Source organism: Mastomys coucha, unplaced genomic scaffold, assembly GCF_008632895.1.
Source record: "Mastomys coucha isolate ucsf_1 unplaced genomic scaffold, UCSF_Mcou_1 pScaffold14, whole genome shotgun sequence".
NCBI lineage: Eukaryota > Metazoa > Chordata > Mammalia > Rodentia > Muridae > Mastomys > Mastomys coucha.
In genome coordinates, this window is record NW_022196896.1 from 73610500 (window position 1) to 73638114 (window position 27615).

At 40.0% G+C, this 27615-nt stretch overlaps 1 protein-coding gene and 1 long non-coding RNA gene across 2 annotated transcripts; one reads left to right on the forward strand and one right to left on the reverse strand.

Moving 5' to 3' along the window:
* Positions 1-348: 348 nt before the first annotated feature.
* On the reverse strand, positions 349-19718 carry Slc40a1 (solute carrier family 40 member 1). The gene is made up of 8 exons (XM_031367390.1): positions 18397-19718; positions 17894-17961; positions 13787-13946; positions 11502-11617; positions 10650-10776; positions 4450-4695; positions 3083-3721; positions 349-1918 (listed from the first exon to the last, which is right to left on the reverse strand). Exons 1-8 carry the CDS (start codon positions 18437-18439, stop codon positions 1605-1607), a joined length of 1713 nt encoding a protein of 570 aa, XP_031223250.1. The 5' UTR covers positions 18440-19718; the 3' UTR covers positions 349-1604.
* LOC116088387 lies at positions 18830-21538 on the forward strand. The gene is made up of 3 exons (XR_004117876.1): positions 18830-19144; positions 20199-20320; positions 21051-21538. It is a non-coding gene; the product is annotated as an uncharacterized LOC116088387 (long non-coding RNA).
* Positions 21539-27615: the final 6077 nt, after the last annotated feature.

Consider the following 27615-nt stretch of genomic DNA (forward strand, 5'->3'; position numbering starts at 1 on the left):
TTTAAGTAAAGTGATCCAAACTCAGAAAGACAAACAAGTTCTGTTTCACGTGCCGATTCTCATCTTCAGTATGTGCATGGATACAGATATGAGTCCAGATGTGAGTAAGTAAGTTTACAAATTACAAAGACAAGGTATGGTTAGGTGGCAAGGAAGGACAGGACGTGATCAGAAGGACATAGGGGAGAAGTTATTGGCAGGTGGCAGGGAGGGTAGGATAGGGAGGGGCATTGACAGAGATAGAGAGGAGAAATTGACTACTGCACACTTTGTTCAAAAGACCATAATGATATCAACTACTTTTATATGCTAATTTTGAAATAAGGAACAACAATTGGAGAACACAACTCAGTAAAGAAAAATGAAGATTTTACAAACATTTTATATAGAAATATTTTATGAAGATTTTACAACATAGTAGATCATTATGTCATACTGTAGAAAGGTGAAGGAAAAGATTAAACTGAAAGACAAAGTGCTCATAGCAATGCATGACCGTCTCCATGAAAGTGCATCAAAAGTTAAGGCAATGCCCCATGTTGGTACTGCATGTTACAAAAAGACTTGCAGAACAGTTTAAAAAAATATTTACAAACAGTTTTTTCCTTTATTCTTTTCAGAGATACTGAGAGGGGAACTTTTATGACTATTCTTGCTCTAGAAAAACACAGAGATAACAAACACATCGGCCCAAGTCAGTGAAGGTAAAACGCTCTCTACAGACTCGTTGGTTTGCAGTCCTTTCTTAGCGTGGGCTGCTTGTCTGCCTGTAAGATTCCAGGTCTGGGGTCAGCTCTCTCATATACCAAGATAGATAGTGATCCCTGGTGACAGTGACTCTGGTTACACGAGGTCCTCCCCCTTAGCTTCCAGTTTCTACAATCACACTAATAACAAGCTTGAAGTCCTTCTGTACCACACTAGAAATCTATAGCTTTTCTTCTTTCTGCAGATTTTGAGAGCCATTTTATAAAGAGCCACATACACACATTACTGTAATATTTTGCCCTATCTGATAGTCAAAATGCAAAAGTTATACCATGAACCTTTTGGACAAGTCTAGTTATGCATTTCATCCTCCATGTATAATAAATCCCTTAAATTCAATGGGATTAATGATAAAATTCATTATCTGACTATGATCTTCATACATGGAGAAAAACTTGTTCCTATAATGTAACTGAGGAAAATATTACTGATCTTAAAAAAAAAGGAAGTGGGCCAGACTTTTACAAGAGTGAGTTTTAGGGGGAATTGATTTATCATTCCAGGAGACAATAAATATCTGCTATGGAATAATTTTACTCACCAGACAGTCACTCTTCAAAATTTAATATACTCGTAAGAGTACGGGAAGTTCATTTTACCATTAAACCCTTCCTGTACACACGCAGACTTTTCCTCTCCCTCTTCCTATTTCCCCATGTTTACATGTAAGGAGAAATAACCATCTTTGCTGGTGAAGGTTAGTTAGTGCTCCTAGCCCTTAAGGCACAGCTGTGGTAAAGCCAGAGAAAAATGCAGGCATTTATTGGAATTCTGCAGTATAAAATAAGCACACGTGCTCTCCACAATCGAGTAACAGGGGCCACAGCTAAACTATTTTATACAACAGATGTATTGGGTTGATTTTCATCTGTAACTTCTTTTTCTTCAGGACCACAAACAAAAATCTGGTTGCCCAAAGTCTTCTGGGCGAATCGGAAATACATAAGATGTCCCATTGCCACAAAGGAGACTGAAATCAATACCAGCAAGCCAAAAGCTTCAGGGTTTGGGGCCAAGATGACCATGATGAAATGCAGGAGGTCGAGAAGGTAGTTCATGGAGTTCTGCACACCATTGATAATGCCTCTTTCAGATTCAATTACATTTTCTTGCAGCAACTGTGTCACAGTCAAATCAAAGGACCAAAGACCTGTATGGTAAAGAATATTTTAGAGGGTTAAATTTAATGTATAATTTAATGTATAGCGACATAGCTCACAGTATCCAAGTGAATTAATATATGCAAAACACATTGAAAGGAGAACCATTCAACCATTGAATTACCTATGTATAGATCATATTAATCACATTTTGCCTTATATAACTTATTAACATATAGTATATTATATAACTTAGTAGTATACACTAATGCCTTCAAGAAATGATTTTCCCAGCCACAAGATACAATAAAGCTGAGTCGCACCTTCTCAGTCTTGTTTTTCTGTCATTACTCAGACTAAAAAAGCATCAAGCATGCAGAGCTTGTAGATTCTAGCACTTCCAAAGTTTAAAGTGACCCAACGGGCTGCCACAGCTAAAGAGCACAGAAACTTTAAACCATCGTTATATTGCTGCTTGAGTATCCCAGGGCTCCCAATAAAGCTGTCTTGACTGAGTATTAATGTCTCTGATAATTTCATGAATTGCTCTGTATCACAAGATAAATATGGCTTCATTTCAAGAAATGAATGAACTCAGAGGCCATTCACCAGGGTTCCATTAATGATTACTTAAATTCTGCTCTCTAAGATGCCTTTACATAATGCTTCCTGAAAGAAGTTTAAAAACTCTTCTGTGAGTCAAAGTACATAGTAAATACATCCACCTACAGAAGACTGTTGAACGATGTTTCTTACAACCACTCTGTCTTTAGAAGAGTAACAATTTAAGGCACTTCCCTAGCATGCAGAAGGCTCTGGATTTGATCCCCAGTAACACACACACAGACACACATAGAAAGGGGGAAAGACTTAAAAATATTCATTCACTTCTGTACTTCAGAATTAGAGGGCTCACTTAACATTCATAAGATCCAGGATTCTCTCCCAACACACCATATACACATAATTTAGGGGGAAAAAAACCCTAAACACTTTATATACATACACGCACACACAAACAAATACATGCAAACATACAGTTTAAACTATTAAGTGAAATTTCATGTTTAGAGAGTAAATTCTATATGTAAACGATGGGTTTTGCCTTAATTAACATCTGTAAAGTATTTCAGATGATTTATTGTTGAATTCTTTACACTAGGTTTCTAAAATGATGTTTGTAATTTTTCAGTATGCAGAAGGAGAGTTCTTACCGATTCTAGCAGCAATGACTCCTGCAAACAGCAGGCTGACGGAGATTATGGGAACAGATTTAGTACTAATCTCATGGACACTAGACACGTTGGACATATGCGTTTCTGTTGTAAAGACGGTCTCAGGCATTTTGGTAGTTGGGGACACTGGCTCCACATGCACAAACCTAGAACGGATATCTTCAAATGGAGAAACGGATAGGTCCAAGGGGCTTCCAGGCATGAACACGGAGATCACACACAAGATTAAACAGGAAAGCTGGGCTAGTCCTGAGAACAGACCAGTCCGAACAAGGCCACATTTTCGACGTAGCCAAGTGAAGGCCACAGTTCCCATTATTCCAGTTATTGCTGATGCTCCCATCAAAATACTGAGGATGGATCCACTCAGCCCCTGAGTGTAGGCGTACCCTGTGGTGATACAGTCAAAGCCCAGTACTGTCATGTAGAGGAAAGCCAGGCCCATGCCAGCCAGAAATACTGGCTGATTATAGTAGGAGACCCATCCATCTCGGAAAGTGCGGAAGGGCTCCGTAATCTGGGAGGCACAGGTGGGCTCTTGTTCACATTCAAGTTCACGGATGTTGGAGTCTTTCTCACTCATTAGATGAGTTCCCTCCAAAGGTTTTGGCTCAGTATCTGTTAATAAAACACATCATTACTTTAGAGAAAGAACATGAGGAGTAAAAGCCAATTACTTTTGATTTTCCAATTTCCCCTCCTATATGGATCTCCTTGACTACTACATTATAATGTATTTTTCTTTTATGGGTAATTTATGAATTACACCCATGGAAATACTCTCAAATACCAGTTTTGCTTTAAAAATAATGTTGGGTCTCTTTTTAAACCTGTCTTTCTTTTAGATACTATACTCTCACTGAAGTAAATTGCAGCAACACTCATGAAATAAAGCATAAAAATTATGTGGGGAGAAAAAGTTATCTTTTTTTTGAGCCCTCATTAAGATTTCATTTACCAGAAAACCAGCCTCCCCTCCCCTGGAAAAACCTTGCCTCTCTTTCTGCCTCCCACAGTTTCCAAATGGCCTCCCACAGTTTACTCCCCTCAGAAAATATTAAGGAGTTTTCACTCTCTCGTCGTCCCATGTCTATGGATCATTTTCCCAGGCATCCTCAACCTGTTGTTTCTCTGTGCCCACTGCTTACGTCAAGAAAAAACGGCTAGGGGCCTAACCCCAAGGCTTTTTATATCCAACCCACAGTTCTCTCCAGCATCTCAAAACATGATATTCCAATTCATCTAGGCTTTCCCTGGAAACACAGCCTGGACTAGAATTCGGTCTTCCCAGAAACGCTCAAGCTCTGAGAGTAGGCTTAGAGCACAGAGCTGGTGGTCGTACTTACCTTTAGGTGAGGTCAGCTGCTTCAGCTCCGACTCCTCTACCTTGAGAGCAGCTTTTACAGCCAGAGCAGGGGTCTTCTGGTAAACCTTCCAGAGCAAGAAGTACTCCACACACATAGACACCAAATTCCAACCGGAAATGAAACCACAGCCAATGACGGGGGAACCAAATGTCATAATCTGGCCGACAGCCATGGGGGCCAGGATGTTGGTTAGCTGGTCAATCCTTCTAATGGTAGCATTCATGTCTACAGAGGTAAGTGCAAGAGGCAGGTAAGTGAGAATTCCAACCTATGTTTATATGCTATAAATCTAAACAAACAGCGCAGACTCCTGAGAGGCTTGCCCCTGAAGGCACCCTCTGGCCAAACCATTTGCTGTGAAGAAAAAAAAAATCTGTCTTCCCCTGTTTTCATGAAGTTAACATTTCTCTAGGAAAAGTCACTAAGCAATATATAATATGATATACTTGTATATAACATATATAGAGAGAAATATGTTCATAAAGAGGCATACAAATACATCTAACATGTAAACGGTGGCAAAACAAATACAATGCTTCTTTAAAGCAGTGGCTCTTGACCTGCCTAATGCTATGACCCTTTAATACAGTTCCTCACGTTGTAGTGACCCCAACCATAAAATTATTTCACCACTACTTCATAATCATTTTGCTATTCTTATGAATCATAATGTAATTATGCAGGGTATCTGATCCTCACAAACGGGTTAGGACCCATAGGCTGAGAACCACTGCTTTAAAGGAAGAATTAGGGTGACTTGGCTATAGAGTCTGACGAAGAGAGACTGAGGAGTCACGGATGGCTTTACAAGATGCTAGTTCTTTCCATTGTTCTTGAGTAACTATTTACTGAGAAATAGGTGACTTCAGAATACTCAAATTTAGTCTAAGAGAACTCGAATTTGATTTTGGAAATATTGGTTTTGGCAGTTGTGACCAATGGTTAAATAAAAAAAAATAAAATAAAATAAAATAAATAAATAAATAAATAAATAAATAAATAAATAAATAAGACTGAAGATTTGGAAAGAGGTAAGAGCCAATTTTGGATGTTTGCCAGTTTTCAAAACAATGACATTAAATGGAATCTCAGGAGAGCATATGTAGAGAGCACACAGGGGCTGAAGTGTTGGGAATCCCAATGTTTAGTGTTCGCTTTCTAAGCTCTGCCCCACAGTCACCTGGCAACAGCCAGATAAGCTCAGCCCCGTAGTTACCAGGCAGGCCTGACCCACCATAAAAGGGGCTGCTTGGCCCCTCCTTGCTCTCTTGCTCTTTCTCTGCTTCCCTTTCCTCTTTCCCCATTCCCTCCCCCCTCCTCGTATTCTCATCTATTCTCATGGCCAGCCTCTACTCCTCTCCTCTCATCGTCATCGTCCTCCTCCTCCTTCTTCTTCTTCCTCCCCCCCCCCGCCTCTACTACTCTCTTAACTCCCCTCCCCATGCCCTGAATAACCTCTATTCTATATTATACCTTTGTGTGGCTGGACCCTCAGGGACAAGGGATGCCTCAGCATAGACCAGCAGAGGCATCCCCTTGCTCCTTCCCCCATACTTCACCACACCTCCATAGAACATATTCCTCCTCTTTTTTTATAAACATATCAGCCAATAGAAACTAGCAAGACAATAAAAACAAAAGTATAGTGTCCTGGAAACCAAACGGGGACAGTGCTTCAAAGTGCAACAAAATCACCAGTGCTAAGAACTGGTGAAAGCAAGAAAGATGAGCACTAAGAAGGACTCTCAATGGCCCAGTGAAAACTACTGTGAACCTCAAAGACAGTGGAGCAGGCGGGGCAAATGCCTGAAGAGAGTTGGTTTCAGAGCTTGGTGCCAACTCCAGGAAACACTACTTTCTTATCTTTCAGCAGGTGTCCTTCCAGGGTGCTTTGCTGCCTCCTAGCAAAGTGCAAGGAGTAAAAAGTAAATTACGACCAAAGTCAGCAGGAACGTGTAAGAGTTCCTGCAGGATATAGGTGAAAATGCAACACAACCCCTCAGGAAGGAGGGAAAAGGTAGGGAGCAGAGAAAAGATTTGATCACTGAATGAAGGAAAAGATCAACTTCCTGCGCAAGGGAACGCAGAGTTCAGTCACGTGGTTTCCCTCCTGTCTTGCTCTACTGTGAAAAGTTGGATTTAAATGGCGTTTCTGAGTTAGCCTAACAAAAGGAGAGGGAGCCAGGGGAGCCAAGGCTATTCCCTGGAAGTCAGCACGCCATCATGACTGACCTGAGAACCTGCAAGCCATAGGCTGTCAGGCAGGGCTGTTGGGCTGGGAGGATGGGAGGCTAAGACACAGATGCCCAAGACTGAGATTATGAGGCGGGAAGATTTTCTGGTAGTAAGGAGGCTTTCTAAAGTTTGACCCTGGGAATATGCAACAGTATCAAAGATGAAGGAAGGGCAGCTAGGAAAATTATCTCCTTCGTCATGCCCTATAGCACATAGGCCGGTGAGATTAACAAGGTAGGTCCTCAACAATCATCTGGGTTGGCAAGGGAGAATCAATGACTAATGAGTACATTCGTGGAAAGTTGCCTTTCTTCTTCCCTGCATTCCTTCTAGTCTTCAAATGCTTTCTGATTAGTCCTATGAGTGTACAATGCGTATATGATAATGGGAGAACTTTGATATTCTTCACCTTTCACTTGAAAGGCAAAGGCAGCCTCCATCGGCTTCAGCAAACTGTCCTTGCAGAGGTTCCCCTAATGTCTGTCTGTCTGCCCACAAACAGGTGTCCCATGACACAAGGAACTGATCCAAGTAACTCACTGATCTGAATCCGAAAAGCAAATGATTGATGTCATAACGGCTGGATCTTAAAGCATCATAACAACACGAGATGTTTTAATTGTTTCTCTTTCCCTAAACGATCACGGAGCTTCCAAGACCCCCGTTTTTAATCTTTTATGTGGTACTTAGGAAGGCAATGATGCTTTGTGTCAAGCAAAAAGGTTTTCTGTCTTTGGAGAAGAATGAATTAGGCGCAGTAGTTCTGAAGTCCTGTTCACTTTATTGGTAACAGCCTAGAATGGAATCAGCCTTCTGAGTGTTTAAACATGTGCTGCTTGGGAACTTGTATTTACTCTCATACGAACACTCAAATGAGTGTTCTCCTGGCTCTGATTTGGCTGTTTTGGCTATAGGCTAGGGTAGAGAACATGGCACGAAATAATTTCTTTCACCGTAATAAGTACATAATACCAATCAGAAGACTATGTCTTTTCAAAAGGGATTTGCTGAGTAAATAGGAGCCCTAAAATATGAAACCAGCTTCTAACCAGTAGGGTTCAGACAAAAAATTTATGTGCCATGCTTGATCAAAACAAACCACTGGATTTTTCTTCAGAACAATTAGAAAGAAGCCCTAAGAAACTGATAACTAAAGGTTGTCCCACAAAGAAAAGAAAAGAAAAGAAGCAACAGATGGGCTGGAAAGCCTGGAGAAAGGAGTTTATACAGACTGCATGTAAAAGAGGATATCTTAAAATAATAAACCAAGTACCTGAAAAATATTTTAGTTTATAGAGTAGTGAAAAAAGAGCACACATGTGAAAAACTATGCCTTTTCTGGAGCTCTCTACCTGACTGTTTTCTCCTGTTATATCCCTTAATGACACAGCTTCCAATTTGAAAGCTCTCCGGAATCAATGAATATTGGGATAAAGAAAGAGGAGCGAGCATCCAACAACCAACTCATAATCTTACTCTCTATGATCAGTCACCTACACACACACACACACACACACACACACACACACACACACACACGCATGCACATACACACACACACACACTCACTCACACGCACACACATGCACATGCACACGCACACATACACACACACACACACACACACAGAGAGAGAGAGAGAGAGAGAGAGAGAGAGAGAGAGAGAGAGCTTTACAGCTCAGTCTCCTACCTGGTTTTCTAACATCCTCACCAGAAGCCAACACAACAGCTGGAGTTCCCCCCACGGACTACTTTTATTCTTCTCTCTTCTTTTTCCTAACTTTTAAAATTCTGCTTATAGCAGAAATGACACCCAAAATCCATGGTTAGACATCTGCTGACCCACTAAACTAAAGAAGTCTCTGCATCCTGTTTTGAAACATGGTTTTTAGTTAATACCTGCTGTGGTTAAGTATCAGGAAAGAAAGCGTGCAGGTTCCCTTCGCTGCCCTAGTAACTGCACTTTAGCCTTAAGACTTGGCCAACAGAAGATGAAAGCAGATATTCCATTTCCCTTCTTAAACTGGAGAAGATCCACAGGGAAGGAAACAGGCTGCCTGTTCTAGACTTGTCTACCATGCAGTAATTCACAGTAAAGAGAGGTTAAGCTGAGAATTGACTGGTCAGTCATATTTTGTTGTTCTAAAACATCTTTTCATAGATTCACATAGTAATGTTGTTTGTATTATCTGAAGGAGTAAAACAACATTTTAAAAACATTTCTTTTAATTACTTTTTAATTATGTATATTGTGCAGGTATGTGCACATAAAGTCATGTGCCCACAGAGCCCAAGGTATCAGATCATCTGCAGCTGGAGCTTGGCAACTGTCTGATGCTTCCCTGAGAACAGAGCTCTTGTCTCGAAAGGAGGAATGGATGCTATTATGCACCAAGCCATATCTCCAGCTCCCTAAAACAACCTTTTTAATTTAATAGACTTTACAGGGTCAAAATGAGTACAGTTAATAAATTCAGATAAGTGAAAGAAGATAGTCTAGAAACCAACTTTTTCCTTCAAACATGTTAGAAAATATATTTGTGACCTATTTTCAAAACAAACTCTTTGCTATCCTCTGAATTTTAAAGCATAATGTTACAAAGAGAACATTAACAAAAAAACGATGAAGCCTTATCTTCTCTTTCAACATGACAAAAAAAAGAGATGTGGAATTATTATTATTATTATTATTATTATTATTATTATTATTTGTAAATGAACAATGAGAAGGAGCAAGAAGAATTCCCTGCAGGGCACATTCACTGCACTGCTCTCACCTCATACACAAACCCCAAAGCCCAAGGGTATTTCTCCAGGTTGTAATACTGCAACCAGGAAGTGATGATTCAGGCAAAATCCTTTTGTTCTAGATCAGGGCTAAGCATGACATTGTCAGTCACCTATAAATATATGGGGCCACATTCCTAGCTATCGGAGGACGTATGCAGGCAGGTTGGACAAGCCAGTTCCAGGCCTCCCCATAGACTTTGTTCTCTTTAAATCACTCCTTCCTTCCTATCTTTTTTAGTCTAGTCAAACAGAGCTGGTTGCTAACCCCAGCACATAATCTTTCCTTTGGCATCCTGGAGTAAGTCACTTTAGTCATCAAGAATGGTTTTCTTGTCTGGCAGGGTTGTTGGGTAATGTGTTTGTGATACTCATTATCTTAATGGCCAGCAGAGTCAGTTCAGCTGATCTGTAGCTCTGGTAGGCCTCCTCCTTCACCCTGTGTAATGATCAATCCAGCTCAAGCCTATGTATGTGCTCTGTGGAGAAGGAGAATGGAGATGGAGAAGGAGAATATCAAGAAAGTGAGGGCATTTGGAGCCTTAGAAGTACTGATGCCTGTTGTCTTATAAGCACTCTTTGCTCTCTCTTGAGCCACTTGTCTGTGTTTCCAACAAACTAAGACTGTTTAAAAACACATTCTAGCTTCCATTTGAAAACATATTTCAAAAGCCTTACATTGTGTAGGACGTGAGATAACTACTGTTCAAATATTTTTTTTGAAATGGAAAATAACTTCTAGAATCCCTGCTACAATTGTGTTATTCATAGGTATAAAAAAGAAAAAAAAATACCAATGGTACAATCCTTAAAGTACATGTAATAATGCCCATAGTTAGAGGGTAAAATACCATGTCAGATTATCACCATCGCAAGGGAAACTCAGAAACAGCATAATTTTAAAAGAAAAAAAGGAAAAGTTCAAATGAGATGTTCTATTTGCTAGAGTTGCAGAGCATGATACACTAACAGAGCAGGTACACTAACATTAACTTGGTAACAGAGAAATCACTGCAGTGTCTGACAACTAGAGCCGAGGAATACAATACACTGCGCTTTCCATGGATTAAAGCCTTCCCAGGTGACCAAGAGTGAAAAGCCTCCTGTGTCTACTTATCACCACACACGCACTTAGTTGAAAAGGAAATCCAAGTTACCTGCTAATCTGCTCCTGTTTTCTCCCGCCACAACGACAATCCAGTCCCTTTGGATTGTAATTGCAGTGGCAGTACTGGCCAAATTTGCAATGTTTGCAATAGTGATGATCAGGATGTAGCAGACAGTCTAAGGAATGAAAGCAAAAAAAACAAAAAAACAAAAAAGCAAAATAAAACAAAACACAACAACAACAACAAAAACCCTGAGTTAATGTCAGTTCACTTTTTATTTTCATCTCATTCATAAGAAGTCACTTTACTTTCTACACATGGAACAGACATTATAGAGCATGACACTGTTCATATTTGCATCATCTGTAGTTAATACAAAACAAAACAAAAAACATGTGACAGTTCACCGAAAGGAGGGATATAATGGTGGTTTTTAACTTTTATCCCAAGCCTTCAATCCCAGCACTTGGGAGGTAGAGGCAGGCGGATTTCTGAGTTCAAGGTCAGCCTGATCTACAGAGTGAGTTTCAGGACAGCCAGGGCTACACAGAGATACCCTGTCTCAAAAAACCAAAAACCAAACCAAACCAACCAACCAAACAAAAAAACATTTATCCCACAAATACTTGTTTAAATTACATCAGAGAATCAAAGCGACCTATGAATATAGAGATCGATATTAAAAGGTTACAGTAGTAAAACCAAAAGGCGTACTCCTGAACCATAAAGGGTTTACATTTTCACTGCTGTTACATATTCATTCTCTGTGACCTAGAATCCTGGAGGAGCTGAGGCACATCTCTGTGGTGGAGTGTATGCTTAGCACTTATGAGATCCTGAGTTCTATCCCCAGGACCCTGAGAACACACAAACAAAGCAAGAAGCCTATAGAGAACTTACAAGGACCCATCCATGGTACATGGTCAGAAGCTCATTCTTATGTAGGAAGACCATCATCAGGATGATTCCGCAGAGGATGACGGACACATTCTGAACCACCAGTGACGTCTGGGCCACTGTACAGAACAAAAAAGCACAAGGTTCACTGCACCAGCATGTCTTGAGCAGGCTGCTTTCATCTGCACAGTTGTTGAACCACACCGATGTATATGCATGATTACCAGACAAAGATAACCTTCCAGCAGTGAATTCTGCCGCAGTTACTTTCTGTACATAGACCTGTGAAATCTGCAAACAACAGAACATTCGCAGGACTTTCTCCTACTAGCTGAAGTCTTTCATGATAACTGCATTTTCATCTAACATATTTACTAGAAAGTTTGCTGCCCCAGATAGAACTATCCCCCGGAGAAGACCCATCTTTTAAATCTTTGCTGTTTAGGCTAAAATAAAGACACAGAGGAGGTTACAAAAGAGGTGAAGGGAGAAGTTATGGAATCCGTAACCTCTCGCTTACATGGCAAGCTTAATCTAATAAAATGGTCTTGACAAACAGAAAATACACAAACATTTGCCAAAAATCCATAAATAGCAACTTTCTTCTGATAGATATTTTATTCATCATTGCTATAAAATTCTAAGCTACACCTTCCATCAAACAAATTGCAAGTCCTGTTACAGACACTCCTTCATGCAGACCAAGTGTTAGAATAAATCTAGATAGAAACCCAATAGTTGTTACACCACCCATTCACTAGGTCGATGATCTAGGACAGAATACTTAATGTTTCTTGTGCTTATGTCTAGCAAGTGTGGATGATAACATCCACCTTCCTTCCTTTATGGAATCATAATGATAACTCAAATAAAATATTCATGAAAGCCAGTCTGAAATGCATAAGCTATAATTACAGATCTTGTCATCCAGGACAGTAACACTTATCCTGGCTTGGAAGATCATATCAAAGGCTTAAGCAAAAAAAGCTGCTCTCAGAAGGCAGTCTGAAACAAAACCCAACATAGAAGTCACTTATTCATGCATCTGTGCATGCATTCCTTCATAGCAAGGGATTAGAGACCAACTGCCAACACACCAGAAGGAGGGCGATGTGGGCAGGTAACTACAGCCATATCAGTACAATAACCAAGGTAGCAAAGTCTCAAAGAGCACAGAGGAAGAAATGGTGACTTTATTCCAGCAGCATCAGGGATTTCGCATGAAGAGTGACGAGTAGATTATACCACAGACATAAGAGACCCCTATCTTTCCATGCTCCTCTTCTTCACCCAGCTCAGCACTTTCCTAACACATAATTACAATGCTCAACAAATTTATGGCTAAATAATCCTGAGGGTAATATTTCTGTGTATGATAAAAATAATTTGGTTTTCTCCAGCATACAGAAATTTTTTCTATATGTGTTTTAATCTACTCATTCTCAAAACAGGAAAATCTTCATATGAATCTTTATAGTAGTAACATCAAATCCTAGAACTTGATAATCCAGCTGACTATTTAGAAGCAGTTATATTGAACTGAACACAACTAGTTATAACAATGTCTGTCTTCAGACAGGCATGGCCAGCCCTTTGCACTGTTAACAAAGCTCCAAATAATTATCCACATTTCTCTCATATTCTAGATAACTAAATTGCTTACTTATTTTCAGTCTCTTGTATATAAAACATTATATCTTGATATCCTAAAATAAATGTTAATTCATCATACATGTACAACAAATGCATAATACATCATAATTTCTTCTTTTTCCCTAAAAATTATAATTCAGCTGTCTGGAGTCTAGACATAGTTACTCTCCCTTGTATCAATATTTAGTTTTCACTTATATTACACATCCCTTTATATGCGGCACAGTAATCCAGAGGACAGATGTTCAAGCCGTTTCCAAGAACATCACACTAGAAAGGCCTCCAGTATAATTCATAGTTACAGGGAAGCCAGCGCTAAGCACACTTTTAATGTTTAACATGATTCCCAGAAAAATTGATTACAGGGTTAATTGTTAACGTTTGACACTGACAAACTGCCAAAAGGAAGAAAATCTATTAGGTCAGTGTCCTGACACCCCAGCTAGTGCAGGAGCCTCCGGACCTGGAATCCAGGTGTGGCCACCAACCCCTATCCTTCAGTTGTGCTGTGTTAGTGCTTTCTCTGAATCAGTCAGTCACACTGATTTCTCTCTTAGTCTATGATATTCCCTCCATTCCAGAGGAAGGGCAGGCTGGTCCAGAGACTACAGGCTTAGTTATGGCAGAGCACTCACCTTTAAGTCTGGCATTCTTATCCACCCAGTCACCAATGATGGCTCCCAGGACCAGAACAGAGCCTGCCACCACCAGCCCATAGACCGCTGTCAACAAGAGGCTGTTTCCATAGAGTTCCACCAGAAACACAGACACTGCGAAGTGCCACATCCGATCCCCCTGAAACAAAAGGAAGATGTTCGGTTGGAATGTGTTTCGTTTGTAGCCCACTGTACTCAAGAAGTTGTTTCCTTATCAAATGGGTGCTTCCTGGCTATATCACATGACATTTCATGTCAATAGTTATGGATTGAATACTTGCCTAATGTTAAAACTTCATTCCAGCACAATGGGAAACATTCCAGCTTTATTACTAATAGTTTATAGGTATTAGTTTACCTTACATACTATATATACAAGCCAGCTTTTTAAATTTAGGAATATAGGAATGGACCCTGTGGCTTCTGATGGGTTTACACGGCTATCATTTTTTTTTTTTTTAACAATTTGCTGTTTGTTTTACAAGTAAATTTCAAAGTCATCAACAGCAGAGCAGTCAGAAGGGAAAAGTCCGATCCCATAAGACCAAAGGTGTTGAAATAAATATATGTGTCCTTTTAATGTTTTACACAGTAAATTTTGAAAAAAAAAAAAAGGCTATTATGTTTACATAGTTCTAGGACATAATGAATTTTACAATTAGTTGGTATAAAGTGTGGCATAAATTTAACACCAACGTTTAAATAAGTCAAGTAGGTTAATGTATAAGAAGTCCAGAACAGACATTTTAAGACATTGTAAGCTCCAGCCTTGACATCATAGGTTAACAGGTGGAAAGACAATGGCTTATCAACATCATCACGAAATTCACAGACCTAGCCTGTTACATATTTGACCCTGTGTGAAAGCATGTCAACCCTGAGCTCTTCCCAAAACCTCACAGAATCCTCATGATAAGTTTCCTACGTTGAAAGAAAATTATTATACTGATAAGCCAACTACTACTGAATTTTACTAAAACTAAGGTAACAATCTCAAATATCCAAAAATTAAATTGGTTTGTGCTAATATGAAAAACATACGAATCACAACTAGAGATGGTTCTATTCTTCATGGATCATTTGCTAATAATGTCTACAGATGCTTTGGGTTAACACAGCCTCCGTGCCTGCAGGGAGCTTGAAGTAGGTAAATACTACTGGCATCTATCAGGGCATAAAAGAACTTCCAGACACCAAATATTAACAGCGAAGAGGTAGAGAAGTCTTGGGGCAAAGAATGATACACTTCCCAACTATAGTTCAAAAAGGTCACAAGACTTAGAGCTTGGAGAACGAAGTTGAAATTTCTCTGGTTATCCTAACTTAAGAAGTGACAAATTACAGACTCAACAAAAATCTCAAGAACTGGCTAACATCTAAGTTAATATTGACTGAGTAAGCGGTTCTCAACCTACCTAATGCTGTGGACCTTTAATACAGTTCCTCATGTTGTAGTGACCCCAACATAAGATTTTCATTGCTATTTTATAACTGTAATTTTGCTACTGTTACAAATCAAAATGTAAATATCTGTGTTTTCTGATGGTCTCAGGTGACCCCTCTAAAAGGGCTATTCAACCCTCCAAGGGCTTGTGACCCACAGGTTGAGAAACACTGGACTAAGTGCTCACTCATTCCTTTCATGCTTCCATTTTCTGCCCTCCCCACCAAACAAAATCACTATAAAATACCACTATACTTTGATATTTGTTTACATGCCTGCCTACCCACGCTGGATCTGAGAACAAGTAACCACTTAATTAATCTACTTAATAAATGGCCATAGAATGGTTTCTGATGCGTGCCCCACGCTACTATGGGCATCAAAACTCCAGCAGTATACAAAACACACAGGCTGGTTTTTTCATGTTGCTGGTGTTCCAGTGTACAGACTCAAGCAAAGCGAGCATAGGACAGAGGGTAGCGAATGCTATGAAGAGAAGGGCTACAAGAAAGGACTGGCAGGTGGCACTCTACGTGATGGCAGAGGCTTTCAGGAGTTGAGAAGTAAACCCTTGGAAATACAGAGCACCTGGGCTCAAATGGAAACAATCCGAAGGACACGGATGTCAGCAGAAGGAACTGGCTCCTCTTTTTGATTGCTTTACATTGCTATTTTTGATGTTAAAAGTCCATTACTAAATTAAATGACAAACGCCTTAACAGAAGCATCTACTTCTTTTACTTCGTACTCCTACAGTAGCATAAAATGTTTTGATCCATTAGTAGACAGGAAGTGAGAAATTAAAAACCATACAAATCAACACAAACCTAACTTTAGAGAATCTTCTGTCCGACTGCTCCTATAGCCGATAGCTAAGGAATCGTGATTTAGCCGCGTTGTAAAATGTATATACAATATTTTATTTATAAATTATAATTAAATAGAAATATAATTAAATAATATACAATAAGATTTTATATACATACATATACATATATGTTTACATATATGTATACATATATGTAAACATATATGTATACATATATGTATATGTATGATATATATATATCAGAGTGGCCCATAAGAGACAAAGGACATAAAACAAAATTACCTCCTTAGAGCACTCTTTTCTTGCATTCCTTTGCAGTGAGGAGTAAACTCCGACTAACGCTTATATGGCTTCCAGGGCTATTGTTAGTTTTCACCCCTCTTTCTCCTGAGGATCTGCCCATTTACTTAATTTACTACCAGGCTGCAACAAGCATCTTTCCTTTTCCTTTTGGAACTTGCTTTAAATTTTCTTGACAAAAGTCATTTGCAAATTGCCCCGGAACACACATAGCTCGTGTCATGCTTCTGGAGTCTGACACCCACCCTATCACCCAGAGGTCACATGAACCTTGCAGTTAATCAGTGTTTAGAAGCGAGGCACCTGGCTCTCTAGGAGGACTTCAGACACTCTTCCATTACTAGTCCTCTTAATCCTTATTATTAAATTAGATTAGGAGAACAAACTATAGGTTTAGATGTATAAAGCACTCTTCACTGTTTTGCTTCGCTTTTTCGCCTTACGCCCATCAGCCAGGGCAAACTCAGGCCAGTTCCACTTGGTTTATTCATTTATTTGCAGAATCACCCCTTTTGTAAGCATTCAGAAAGATGGGAGCTTGCTTCTCTAAAAAGTTATCTGGGACTGCTAATTCCTTAGAGAGCCAACAACCCAACTTAATAATTTCCCATGGGCGCAGGGAATACATTCTCTCATGATGGTTTCCATTCACGTCTTATAGATAAATCAATAGGGGATTTCACTGAAAAGAAGTTAGCACTTCAAAATCTTCTTTAGAAATTCTTTTTTCCTTATTTGTAGTGCACAGAATATGTTCAAAGTTATAGCTTTTAAACCCTAAGAATGATGCTTTAACCTGACCGTTTCTAATAATTATCCATTGAGCACAGCCAGCATGCTGAGTATCTCGAGGAATTGATAGAGGATCCCAGGCCAGCAGAATGACTGAGATTCTTCCAAAGCCACGTAGGAAGCCAAAGGGAGAATTGTGAAGTCATAGCTAATTTTCATTGGGTGGTGGCTTTTAACACAGCTCACACTGCCCACAAATTAAGTAGCCACAGATAACAACTTTGAAGATTAGAAACTGTTATCGTTTAGATGTTTGATCTTTGATTAGGTGTACTTAAACTCATCTTACAATATGACTGTAATCCTAGTATGCCAGTATTCGCCAGTCTACCCTTCTACTCTGTTTCCATAATGCTTCATGCTGGTACCAGACGTTAACCCAAGAGGGCCCATGAGATACCCTTCCAGTTCAGTAGGAGGCCCAATTAAAATTTACCAACCGGAAGTAATTATGCAAGTTTTCCTGTCTTCCTGGATCTGGTTTCAAACAGTTGTCAGTCTATGTAAAGCTTTAGAATTTCACTATTAAGTAAAATTTACTAACACTCATGGGAAACATCTTTGAAGAAAACAATATTTTTGTTGAAAAATGTGTTTTAGAACGATTTATTTATTTAACGGAATGACAAAACTGCAAGTTCTCTAACACAACTGTCTCCAATGAAGGTAAACAACAGCTTGTGCAACAGATGTCTCAAGAACTGTGTGCATTCTCACTTACCCAAGTGGAGAGAGAGTGGCCAAGGTAGAGGAGAAATTTTGCTGAGGTCAGGTAGTTTGCTAAGGATCCTATAAAGGCACAGAGAACAAGTTAAAAATGTGTATAAACACCTCAATGTACTCAGATTAGAATTTGCTTTTGGTCGTAATTATGAGTGATTTTTAATCAGGTCACTTACAGACTGATGCACTCAGTTTACTTAAAACCATCCACTCAGATTCAGCGTTGCCTCTTGGTCAATAACCGCCCCAACTTCATGCAGTGAAGAAATTCTTGTTTCAACATTCCTTAACTTCGGTGGGGTTTGCTTTTTAATGCAAGGGAATTTCACCCTACCCAGGTTACTCTATCCCTGCCTATACGTAAGCTCTTTTACTCAGACTTTGAGTTTACATTCTTCTTGAACCTCCATCAAAACCGAAGTCAACCCTCATGGAACTACATCTCCCCGTCCCCACCTGCATTCACTGCACCACTTGAAAACATTCGATTACTCAACTCACCACAGCATCCTTCCTGATGGGTCTGATCTCTTGCCTTGGTCATGACACCAGGCGCTCTCCCCTTGTTTGTTCGGACGTTGGTAGAGTTAGCTGCTCTTGCTCGGAGGCTTGTTCACGGGAGTGTGAGGAACGGAAGATAGCACCACTAGGCAACTAGAAAGACCCCAAAGGACAACTGAGGCAAAGAACAAACAGCAAAGCTGTCACCGGGGTCTTCTTTATGTCTCCTTTCCAAACTTAGCTAACACTGTAGCTGAAGTTGGAAAGCCAAAGCCTTATGGGAGCGGGTTGGAGGATCCACCGGCCGCAGGAGACCCTGAGCTTGCTCTCGCTGCCGCCGCCGCCGCCGCCGCCGCTGCCGCCGCCCTCGCGGCGGTCCGGGCAGCCGCTTATAGGGAGCCGGGGGCGGAGCTCGCGAGCGCCGGGACCGCCCATCCCCGCTGGACATCCAGGTCCGCGCCTGCCGCGCTCCCGCCGCCCTCCCAGGAGGCGCAAACAACCTGCCCTTTGCTTTGGCTGGGCTACCGCAGGAGAAACCCAGAAGTGGCCGCACAGTAGAAAGGGGGGCGGTGTGTGGAACCCGAGGGGATTCTACAGAGACATTTTGCACAAAGTCGATTGGCAGGTTCTAGGAGGAAGCTCTTCTCTCTGGCTACCAGATCGCCCGACAGTCCCTAAGCAAAGCTCAGCGGGAGCTGGCGCGGAAAAAAAGGAGCCTCCTACCCCCCAGCCACACTTCGGAATGCAGGTAGCTAAATAAATACAAGTCATGTCCGGCCTGCCTGCGGCGCAGAATGTTTTCTTTCTCCGAACTATAGAGAGGGCCTTCTCTCAAAGCCGTGGAATCAAAGCTCAGGAAACCGGGCTCAGAGATCACAGTGCAGCCCCGCGCAGCCCAGTGATCGAACGCAGGCCGCCTTCTGTCCTACAAGCCCTGCAAGCAGGCAGCGCCCTTCACTGTCCTTTCCCTTTAGGCTCTAACCCCAGCCACTCCTGCTTCTTTGGCTATACACCACAGGCCCCAGGTGCTGAAGGGAAGTAACCAGGAATACCGGTTGTCCCAGTTGGGACCCTGGGTCTGGCCCCGGACAGATAAAGCCTTTTTGGTGGCCTCCTGGAGGGACAGGTGAATAACTAAAGGAAAACACACCAGGTGTAAGCCTCTGATGACCTCCGTTTCCTCCCCAGGGCATACTTGCCTCGTGTGTCAGCCCTTCCCTTAGCTTACCTTTGTCAGTTTTGTCAACACTTCAGGAGTGATCCTAAACTTTGAAACTCCAACCAGCTTGCACACATCAAGCACCGCCAGAATGACACCTGGTAATGAGGAGAGCCACTCATGAGCACAGGCCTTGTATCTGGACTCCCTATCAGAAGCCCCAAAGGTCTTTGCGGGCGGGGTGCAGCTGGATTCGTTGGGATGAGGTCTGCAGAACAGAGATAGGGGTTCCCTGCCGCAACCGCTTTCTGTCCTTTGCAAACCCTTCTCTCTCCTTATACACAAAACTTTTAAGTCCTTTCTCCTCTGTCACAGATTCGGTTGTGTCTGCTGAAGTTGCAAAATGGGGTAGTATATCCAAATGTCTTTTGGAGCAAACCTAAAGTGTGCTTGCATGAGGCACTTAGGAAGGGATCATCTAGCAAATTGTGACAATTTTCTTCCTTCCTTGCTTGGTTTGTTTCTTTCTTTTAATTTTGTTGATCTTCAAAATACAAACTATCCTGATGCCCTGCACATATATATCCCTGTGTGCCAATAGCAGGACCTGTATGTTTTTTGCATTAACTACTGTCTGCCTTAGGAACTATCCCCAACCCCTAGTCAGAAGACTCTGAGGAACAAGAGCTCAGTTCATGTGTGCTTCAAAGTGCGACGTTCCCCATTGTCGCTAAGGACTCCTCAGAAGCCAAAACAAGGAGAGTGGTAAGAACAGCTGAGAGCCTACCGTGAAGCAAATGGCAATAAGCCAGTGTCATAGACAGCAATAAAGCATGCGATATTTGAGCCTTGGCCAGGGCTCCTATCCTAGTCATTGGGAATGAATAGTTAGTGTGTTGTTGGAGCTCATGACAAAGGAGTTAAAATAGAAAATGGAATAAAAATTCTCAGAACACTTGGAGTACACAAGTGACAGAGTTTCCTGGCCTTGACATTCCAGATTAGAAAGCAGAGCTCAGTCACAAGACATCACTGGCTCTTCCTCCTGCCAAACAAACATTTGACTGGTTGAAAAGTAAAATTTCACCCAAAAGATGTTTTTCCCTCAGAACAGAAAATATATAACTTTCCTAGCAACTTAATCATAAATAGACAAGTCATGCATGTTTTAAGCGAGTTTTCAAAAACAAAAAAATAAGTGCCCAAAAAACTATTTCTCAATTCATTTCAACTTGTTATTTATGAGACAGAATCTAAATTACTCATATGGGCTTTGAACTCAGAATCCTCCTATCTTAGCCTCCCCAGTACTGGAATGACAAGTGCATGTCACTATTGAGCTGTTTAAAAGTCTGTTAGTTTTTAAAGAGCCTTTTAAATCTTCCAGCCAGAATAAAATGTACTCTGATTGGAAGTTGTTCACACACATATATGGTTGGGAAATAAAAGGGACTTATTCTTTCCTTTTCAAGTTGTGTTTTTAACTTACCTCCAGGGTCCTCAGTTGCCTCTTCTGCATATGACCAGCTCTCCACAAGGGAAACGGCACAGGGAATGGTCACTACTTCACAGCCCTGAAGACAAACGAAAGGGAAAAAACACAGTGGGGTTATCACTGGCTATTACAGGAAGCCTTAGCTCTGAGGACAGAACTCCCATCAGATGCAAAGCTTTAACAGTACAAAGCCACGATTCTGTTCAAGTGCCATTCAAGACTGCCTGACACTTCTGTAAGCTTCAAACTGAGTAGACTCTTGAGAAATTCCAATTCAGGTTCTTATTTCAAGTCATAGACAATGGACAGAAAGATGAGCATCCTCATTACTCTTTATTTTGGTTGAGTATCCCAAGAGATTTGACCTTGACAAGCTTTTTATAAACAGGTGACCTCTCCTTCATTCTCCTCATGTATCTCTAGCTTTAAAAAATAAATGCATAATATTTCAAAATTATGTTTAATATGTAACATATGTTATTTATATTATATGTTATATTATATATAAATATATATTGCATAAATATTTGTGTTATATAACATTTATAAAATTTATATAATATATACATATATAGGTATATGTGTTATATAATAAATATATAGTATTTGTATATACATGTTAAATATATATTTATTATATAATAAAATATATTTATACACTTGATCTCAGCCAAAAGGCCGAGAAGCAATTAAAATATATTTATATAAATATATAATATATATATAATATGAAGCTTATAGTTGTCTCCAGGGTCTGGGAAGAAGAGTAAGTAATGACAAGATCCTGGTTCCTGGGTATGTTTTGAAATGATGGATGTCTTGTCACTGGTGATGGTGCAACATTGTGAATTTATCCAAAGTGTCTAAACTGTATTAAAATGACATAAATAATGAATTTTATTTCATGTGATTTTTCTTACCTCAGTTTTCAAAAAAATAAAGTAAAATAAAATAAACTGTCTTAAAAGGAAACTTTGCCATTTTTTAATGTAGGACAGATATATAGAAAGAAGAAAACAGAAATCAAATCTTGCACATTATATTGGAAACTAAAACACGGAGCTGTGTTCATTGTTTAATTTCCTCCATATATAGCCAGAAAATACATATGAATTTCGCTTCATAAATATTATGGTCTCTTAACTTTTGCCATAGGTCCTTTCTGTCTAACGTACCTCTCTGTTATGAGATAAAATCCATCCCTTTATTGCTTGTTTCCAGCCAAGCACCAAAGCTGGATGCTAACTGACTACAACCCTAAAGATCTCGCTCAGCCTGGCCTTCCTAGGGCTCCTCCAAACAGGTCTCAGCTAAGAGGTCCTGTTCATCTGATCTCTCAGTTGCTTGCAGCCCTCAGAGAAGAGATTGTATAGTTCTCAGATCTCTCATACCTCCCAAGGGTTCTCAGTGTACACACCTATTCAAGTCATCTGCCTCAGACCTGCCATACAGCATACCTGCTTTGAAGCTAATTCCTACTAAGATGGCCAGAAATTTCTAGTCACAAAGTTTGCATTCTATGCAAAAGGCAAAAATGTTCCAGTTAGGAAACAGTTCCAGGTTCAGTGCAGGAGGGTCCGAAGGACGGCCTCAAGGCCTTTCCTGGTATGTGCACTATACCTGTTTTTGATTTCGTTTGTTTTGTTTTATTTCAGTAAATATTACTTTTATACCGCTTATTTTTGTGTTTGTTTTTGTTACCCAAATCTCATAAAATGACAGATTATCATTACATGTCCCGGAGGAGTGCAAGACATTAAAGATAATGTTGTTCCATGACTATGAAATCCTTGAGCAATTCCCTGATCTTAGACCCTTGAGTTGTGCCTACGCAGACACTGCTGTGGTTAAAAACTGTTTAAGGAGAAAACAGAAAGACCTTAACACATGACCTGGACCAAGCCCTCTAGTCCCATATGATTTGAAATCACTGCTGAAATTATTCCAACATTTCGAAAGAAAGCCTCTCCCAGAGTGTCGTCAGAAACACTCCATTAGTGTTACCTGCATTGAGCAGCGTGCAAAATAAGAGGAACCTAGACCTACACAAGGGGCAAGTAGAAAGACAAGGTGCTTATCAGATGTTGTTATGTTGGTTCATCTTCACAACACACTGCCTTTATCCTGGTTGCAAATAGAAGTTAAATAAATCACTCACCACTCCTGTCCCTCAGGTAAAGATGGAAGGAGAGTGGCCAATTAGGAGGCCAGGGGTGTCTGCCTCCCCATTGTGCTCCTTATCAGTGAAGGAGGGTGAAACAGGAGAGGTCAATCCCCATAAGCAAGTCAACCAAGCAATGACAAAATCACCAGAAAGTCAGGCAACCTTGGGGCCTTAGAAGGAACTGTATTGATGGTTGAGGAACAACAAAAAACATAATGAAAGGGAAAAAATTATGTTTAATATAAAAAAATTATGTTTAATATAAAATAATTATAGACCTCCTCCTGGGGTAAAGACCTTTTTTCTTTGTTTTCTTTTGTTTTTTTTTCTTCTTTCTTTCCTTTCTTTTTTTTCCAAGACAGGCTTTTTTTCTTTTTTCAAGTCTAGCCTTGGTTGCCCTTGAACTTGACCTGTAGGTCAACCTTGACTTCGCAGTCACAGACATCTGTCTGCCTCTGGGATTAAAGGCCTCTGCCACCACAGCCCAGTGGGGCAGAGACTTCTTAATATTAGGAGCTGCAGGAGAGTTCTTAGGCATGGAACCTGCAGCCCACATGCAGGTGACACAAAACAGATGAAATAACATGGTTTGGGTTTGGGTTTTGGTTGGTTGGTTGGTCGGTTTGACTTGGGTTTTGGTTTTTCGAGACAGTTTCTCTGCATAACCTTGGCTGTCCTGAAACTAGCTTTGAAGACCAGGCCGGCCTTGAACTCAGAGATCTATCTGCCTCTGCCTACCAAGTGCTGGGGGTATTAAAAGTGTGTAGCATCATTGTCCAGCTTGAGGTTTGTATTTTTAGATACAGAGAAACCGAGATGTTTGAGGAAATTCCAATTTTACTTTATACTGCTTGCTTCTGTGTTTTATAACAAGTATTAGAAGATATAGGAGTTGAAGACTGATTAAAAATGTCTTTAAAATAGTCAAAATTCCAGAATTTCTTGGCACTGAGGAGGGGATTAAATGAAATTTTTAAAGGGGCCACGGGAGGTGTAGATTATACAATATCACGATGTTCTTTTTAAACTGTTGATAAAATTATATTAGATACAAACTTATGTTTAGGAGATGGACTTTTTATAGTACAATAGAAATGTGACTTTAAGGATAATTTTTCATATAATAAGACATAAAATGCTTTATTGAGAAATATACATAGCTTCTTTTCATTTTTTAATATCTTTGTGTTTTCTCACTTCTAATAACTATTCTTCGTTTGCAAACATCACACTACAAATCACTTCTAGAGCTCCACTTTTTGCCTCACACACACACAAACACACACACACATCACACACTCACACATACATATACATACACACATACACACACTCACACACACATATGCACACACATACACACATATGCACACACTCACACACACATACACATGCTCATACACAAACACACATACACACTCACACACATACACACACATATACACACACGTATACACACACATATACACACTCACACACACATACACACACTCACTCACACATACACACACTCACACACACATACACACACACTCACACACACCACACACATACACACACTCACACACATACACCACACACACACATACACCACACACACACATGCACACACACATGCACTCTCAGACACATGCACGCACACTCGCGCAGTGTGTACTGTGTGTATATGTTTCCCTCTGGTGGTAGGGAAGGTTTTGTGTTGAAGCTGGTGAGGAAGGGTACTTGGAGTTGAACTGACTTAAGGAGAACTTAGCAAGCTGAAGATGTGAGGAATCAGAGTGGGTTTGCAGGAAGGACAGTGAACACGGTGTGGCTAAGCCTCAGGTTAGGAGTCAGGAACAGTGCTCCACCTTGGCTAATCGGCAGCCTTGGTGCCTTTGGGAAACCTTGTTTAAATATAGCTTCTTTGTATGTAAGTAAAGGAATTAGTTGAATTCTGCTATCAAATTCATTGAAATTTGACATTGATCATGACTCAATAATCAGTGATATTTATTTTACTTATAGTATTTTTCTATATAATTAGCACATATTATTACTTCTCTAACGAACACATATCACTTATAACTAAAACAAAAAAGATTAATTTAAACTTTCTGAGGCTTTCCTGTATATCACGTATGCTCGGTTGTACATTTTCTTCATAAAATACTATTAAACTTTAAAAATAAAACTTAAGGTCATAATAATAAATTTGAAAGAAAGTTAATGTCATCCTCCTATGTGGGTCAGCATTCTTTTACTGATGAGGAAAATGCTTAATGGCTCAACAATTTGATTTTGTATTAAATTGATTCTGATATTATGGTCTTATGAAATTGAAAGCATTCGTGAAGGCGGTGCAGGATCTTTGTTTATCTGCAGAGTCCAAGTATAATCCGAGACAACACTATTGCCCAGAGTGAGATAGCTCTTAGGGCTTCTGCACTTATGGTGATTGCTTTTGAGCTGTTCAATCTGATGCCATCTTTAAAGTGACAACAGATATTGGAGATTTGTCACCTGAACAGCATCACATATGGAAACTACACCTACAGAAAGGCCAAAGGTAGGAGTGTGTTGGCCTGGCTAACAAAGCTTTTCTAGGGTTTATCAACCTTGAAGGAGGCCTTTAGGTTGCATTTGATTTAAGAAGCCCAGTTACATTTGGCTTCAACTTCCTCGGTGATTATTTCCTGAGGTTTCCCTGATCCCTCGTCAGCTCTTCTCCCCTCTCCATCTCCATTGTTTTCTTTGACAGATTCAATGACTAATTTCTTAGTTGTGGCACATCTCATTTCTTGTGGTCACAAGATGTGCTTTATATTCTCCTCAGCATTAAGATACATTTGTCCTTTGGGGTAAAAATAATAATAATAATAATGCAATCCTAAGAAGTCATAGTAGAAAACAATAGTGTTTTGACTAATTTATAATAGCATATGAAAAATACCTACACTGTAATTTCAGGCTTATGAGGATGGAAGGTATCATTACAGGGGTTTGGTTATTTCTTCTTGCTACCAATTACTTTAGACGTATCTAATTTGTTTTTCTCTTTTATATCCACACTATTGCCTTTAAAGCAAATGTGAGGTGGCCAAGAGTAATGACTAACTATGTGTCAGGCTCCTCAAAGGGCAGATCATCTGAGCTCAAGTCGAGTGTCAGGTGAACTGAATTAGGAAAGTCTCTTATTTATGTTGCAGGAGTCCCTTTTGCACAGCTTCAAAAACAGCCTCCTTTTACAAGCAGCTGACCAACACAAACAAAACTATAGTGATGGCAAGTTAAATGCATTCCTTCACCATTTAGTTACTTATACTGGTTCCTAAAGAGCAGGTGATAGGGGATAGGAGAAATAATCTTTCATTGACATGAACCACGTTAAATTGGCTTCTCCTTATTAGACGGTGCTATGACCCCAGGAAAAATCTATCACCTTTTCACTTTGCTGCCTGCCCATGCTCTTTATCTCGATGACTCTTCTGATTTCTCTTGTTCTTCCATTTCAGACTGCCCAGCTCCCTAAGGCTGTATGTCTTAAACTGTCTCACAGGTTGTGCCAGTATGTAAAAGCATCATGAACACAAGCATGTCCGAAACACCCTAAATGTGCCCCATGATCTAATTAGCTAGTGCCTTCATGGAGACCAAAATAGCAAGTGCTTTTAATTCTGTCCCAAGCACATCTGTACAAAGATACTTTGGCTATACGACTGTATAAAACTCTAGTCACAGGTATAAACAGACACTATAGCACACATGGGAGTGGTAACCATTTTAGAGGTGTACTTAGATTACTGGTCTGAACATCTCTTTGATAAACTTCCTTTTAGATGTCTGTCCACATTAACTCTGAGACAAAATATCCATCAAGCTGTTAGCTCCCAAGTCAAGGAAACCATGACACTGGAATCCAGTGGTTGTGAAATTAAAGACAGGTGACCAATTTTTTAGGAAGAATAAGGACAGGATTGTGATGGTTTTAGGAATATCTTTCCAAGTGATGGGAACACAATATCAAAAATAGGAAAGCTGTCTGTATGTTCTTATGTAAGGAGGTCTCAGAGGAAAATTCTCTCCAAAGACAGGACTTGATCTCTGTAATGTGTAATAAATGTTTAAAATTTGAATAAAACATTTAGATATAATTTTTCCATTCCTAATAGTAGCTATGCCTCTAAATGTACTTGTATTTGTAGCTTTTTAATGATATTCTTGCATTAGAGTAGATACAGCTAAAAAACAAAAACATTCATCTCGTTTCTCCCTAAAGTACAGCTAATAAATAACTAGGCCTGATATGTATGCACAGTTGTACTCACAGTTACGTGGGAGACTGAGGAGAGACAGCCTGGGCAACTAGGAAGCCAGCAGCACACACACACACACACACACACACACACACACACACACACA

What these genes read in the sequence shown, in the direction of transcription:
- Slc40a1 (XM_031367390.1), bottom strand. Translation starts at nt 18,439, where the DNA reads ATGACCAAGGCAAGAGATCAGACCCATCAGGAAGGATGCTGTG. An exon ending in GCCACTCTCTCTCCACTTGG is followed by an intron (nt 13,947 to 17,893) that starts GTAAGTGAGAAT and finishes CTTTTGTTTCAG; the next exon opens with GGGGATCGGATGTGGCACTT. An exon ending in GCAGCTGACCTCACCTAAAG is followed by an intron (nt 3,722 to 4,449) that starts GTAAGTACGACC and finishes TTTTATTAACAG; the next exon opens with ATACTGAGCCAAAACCTTTG.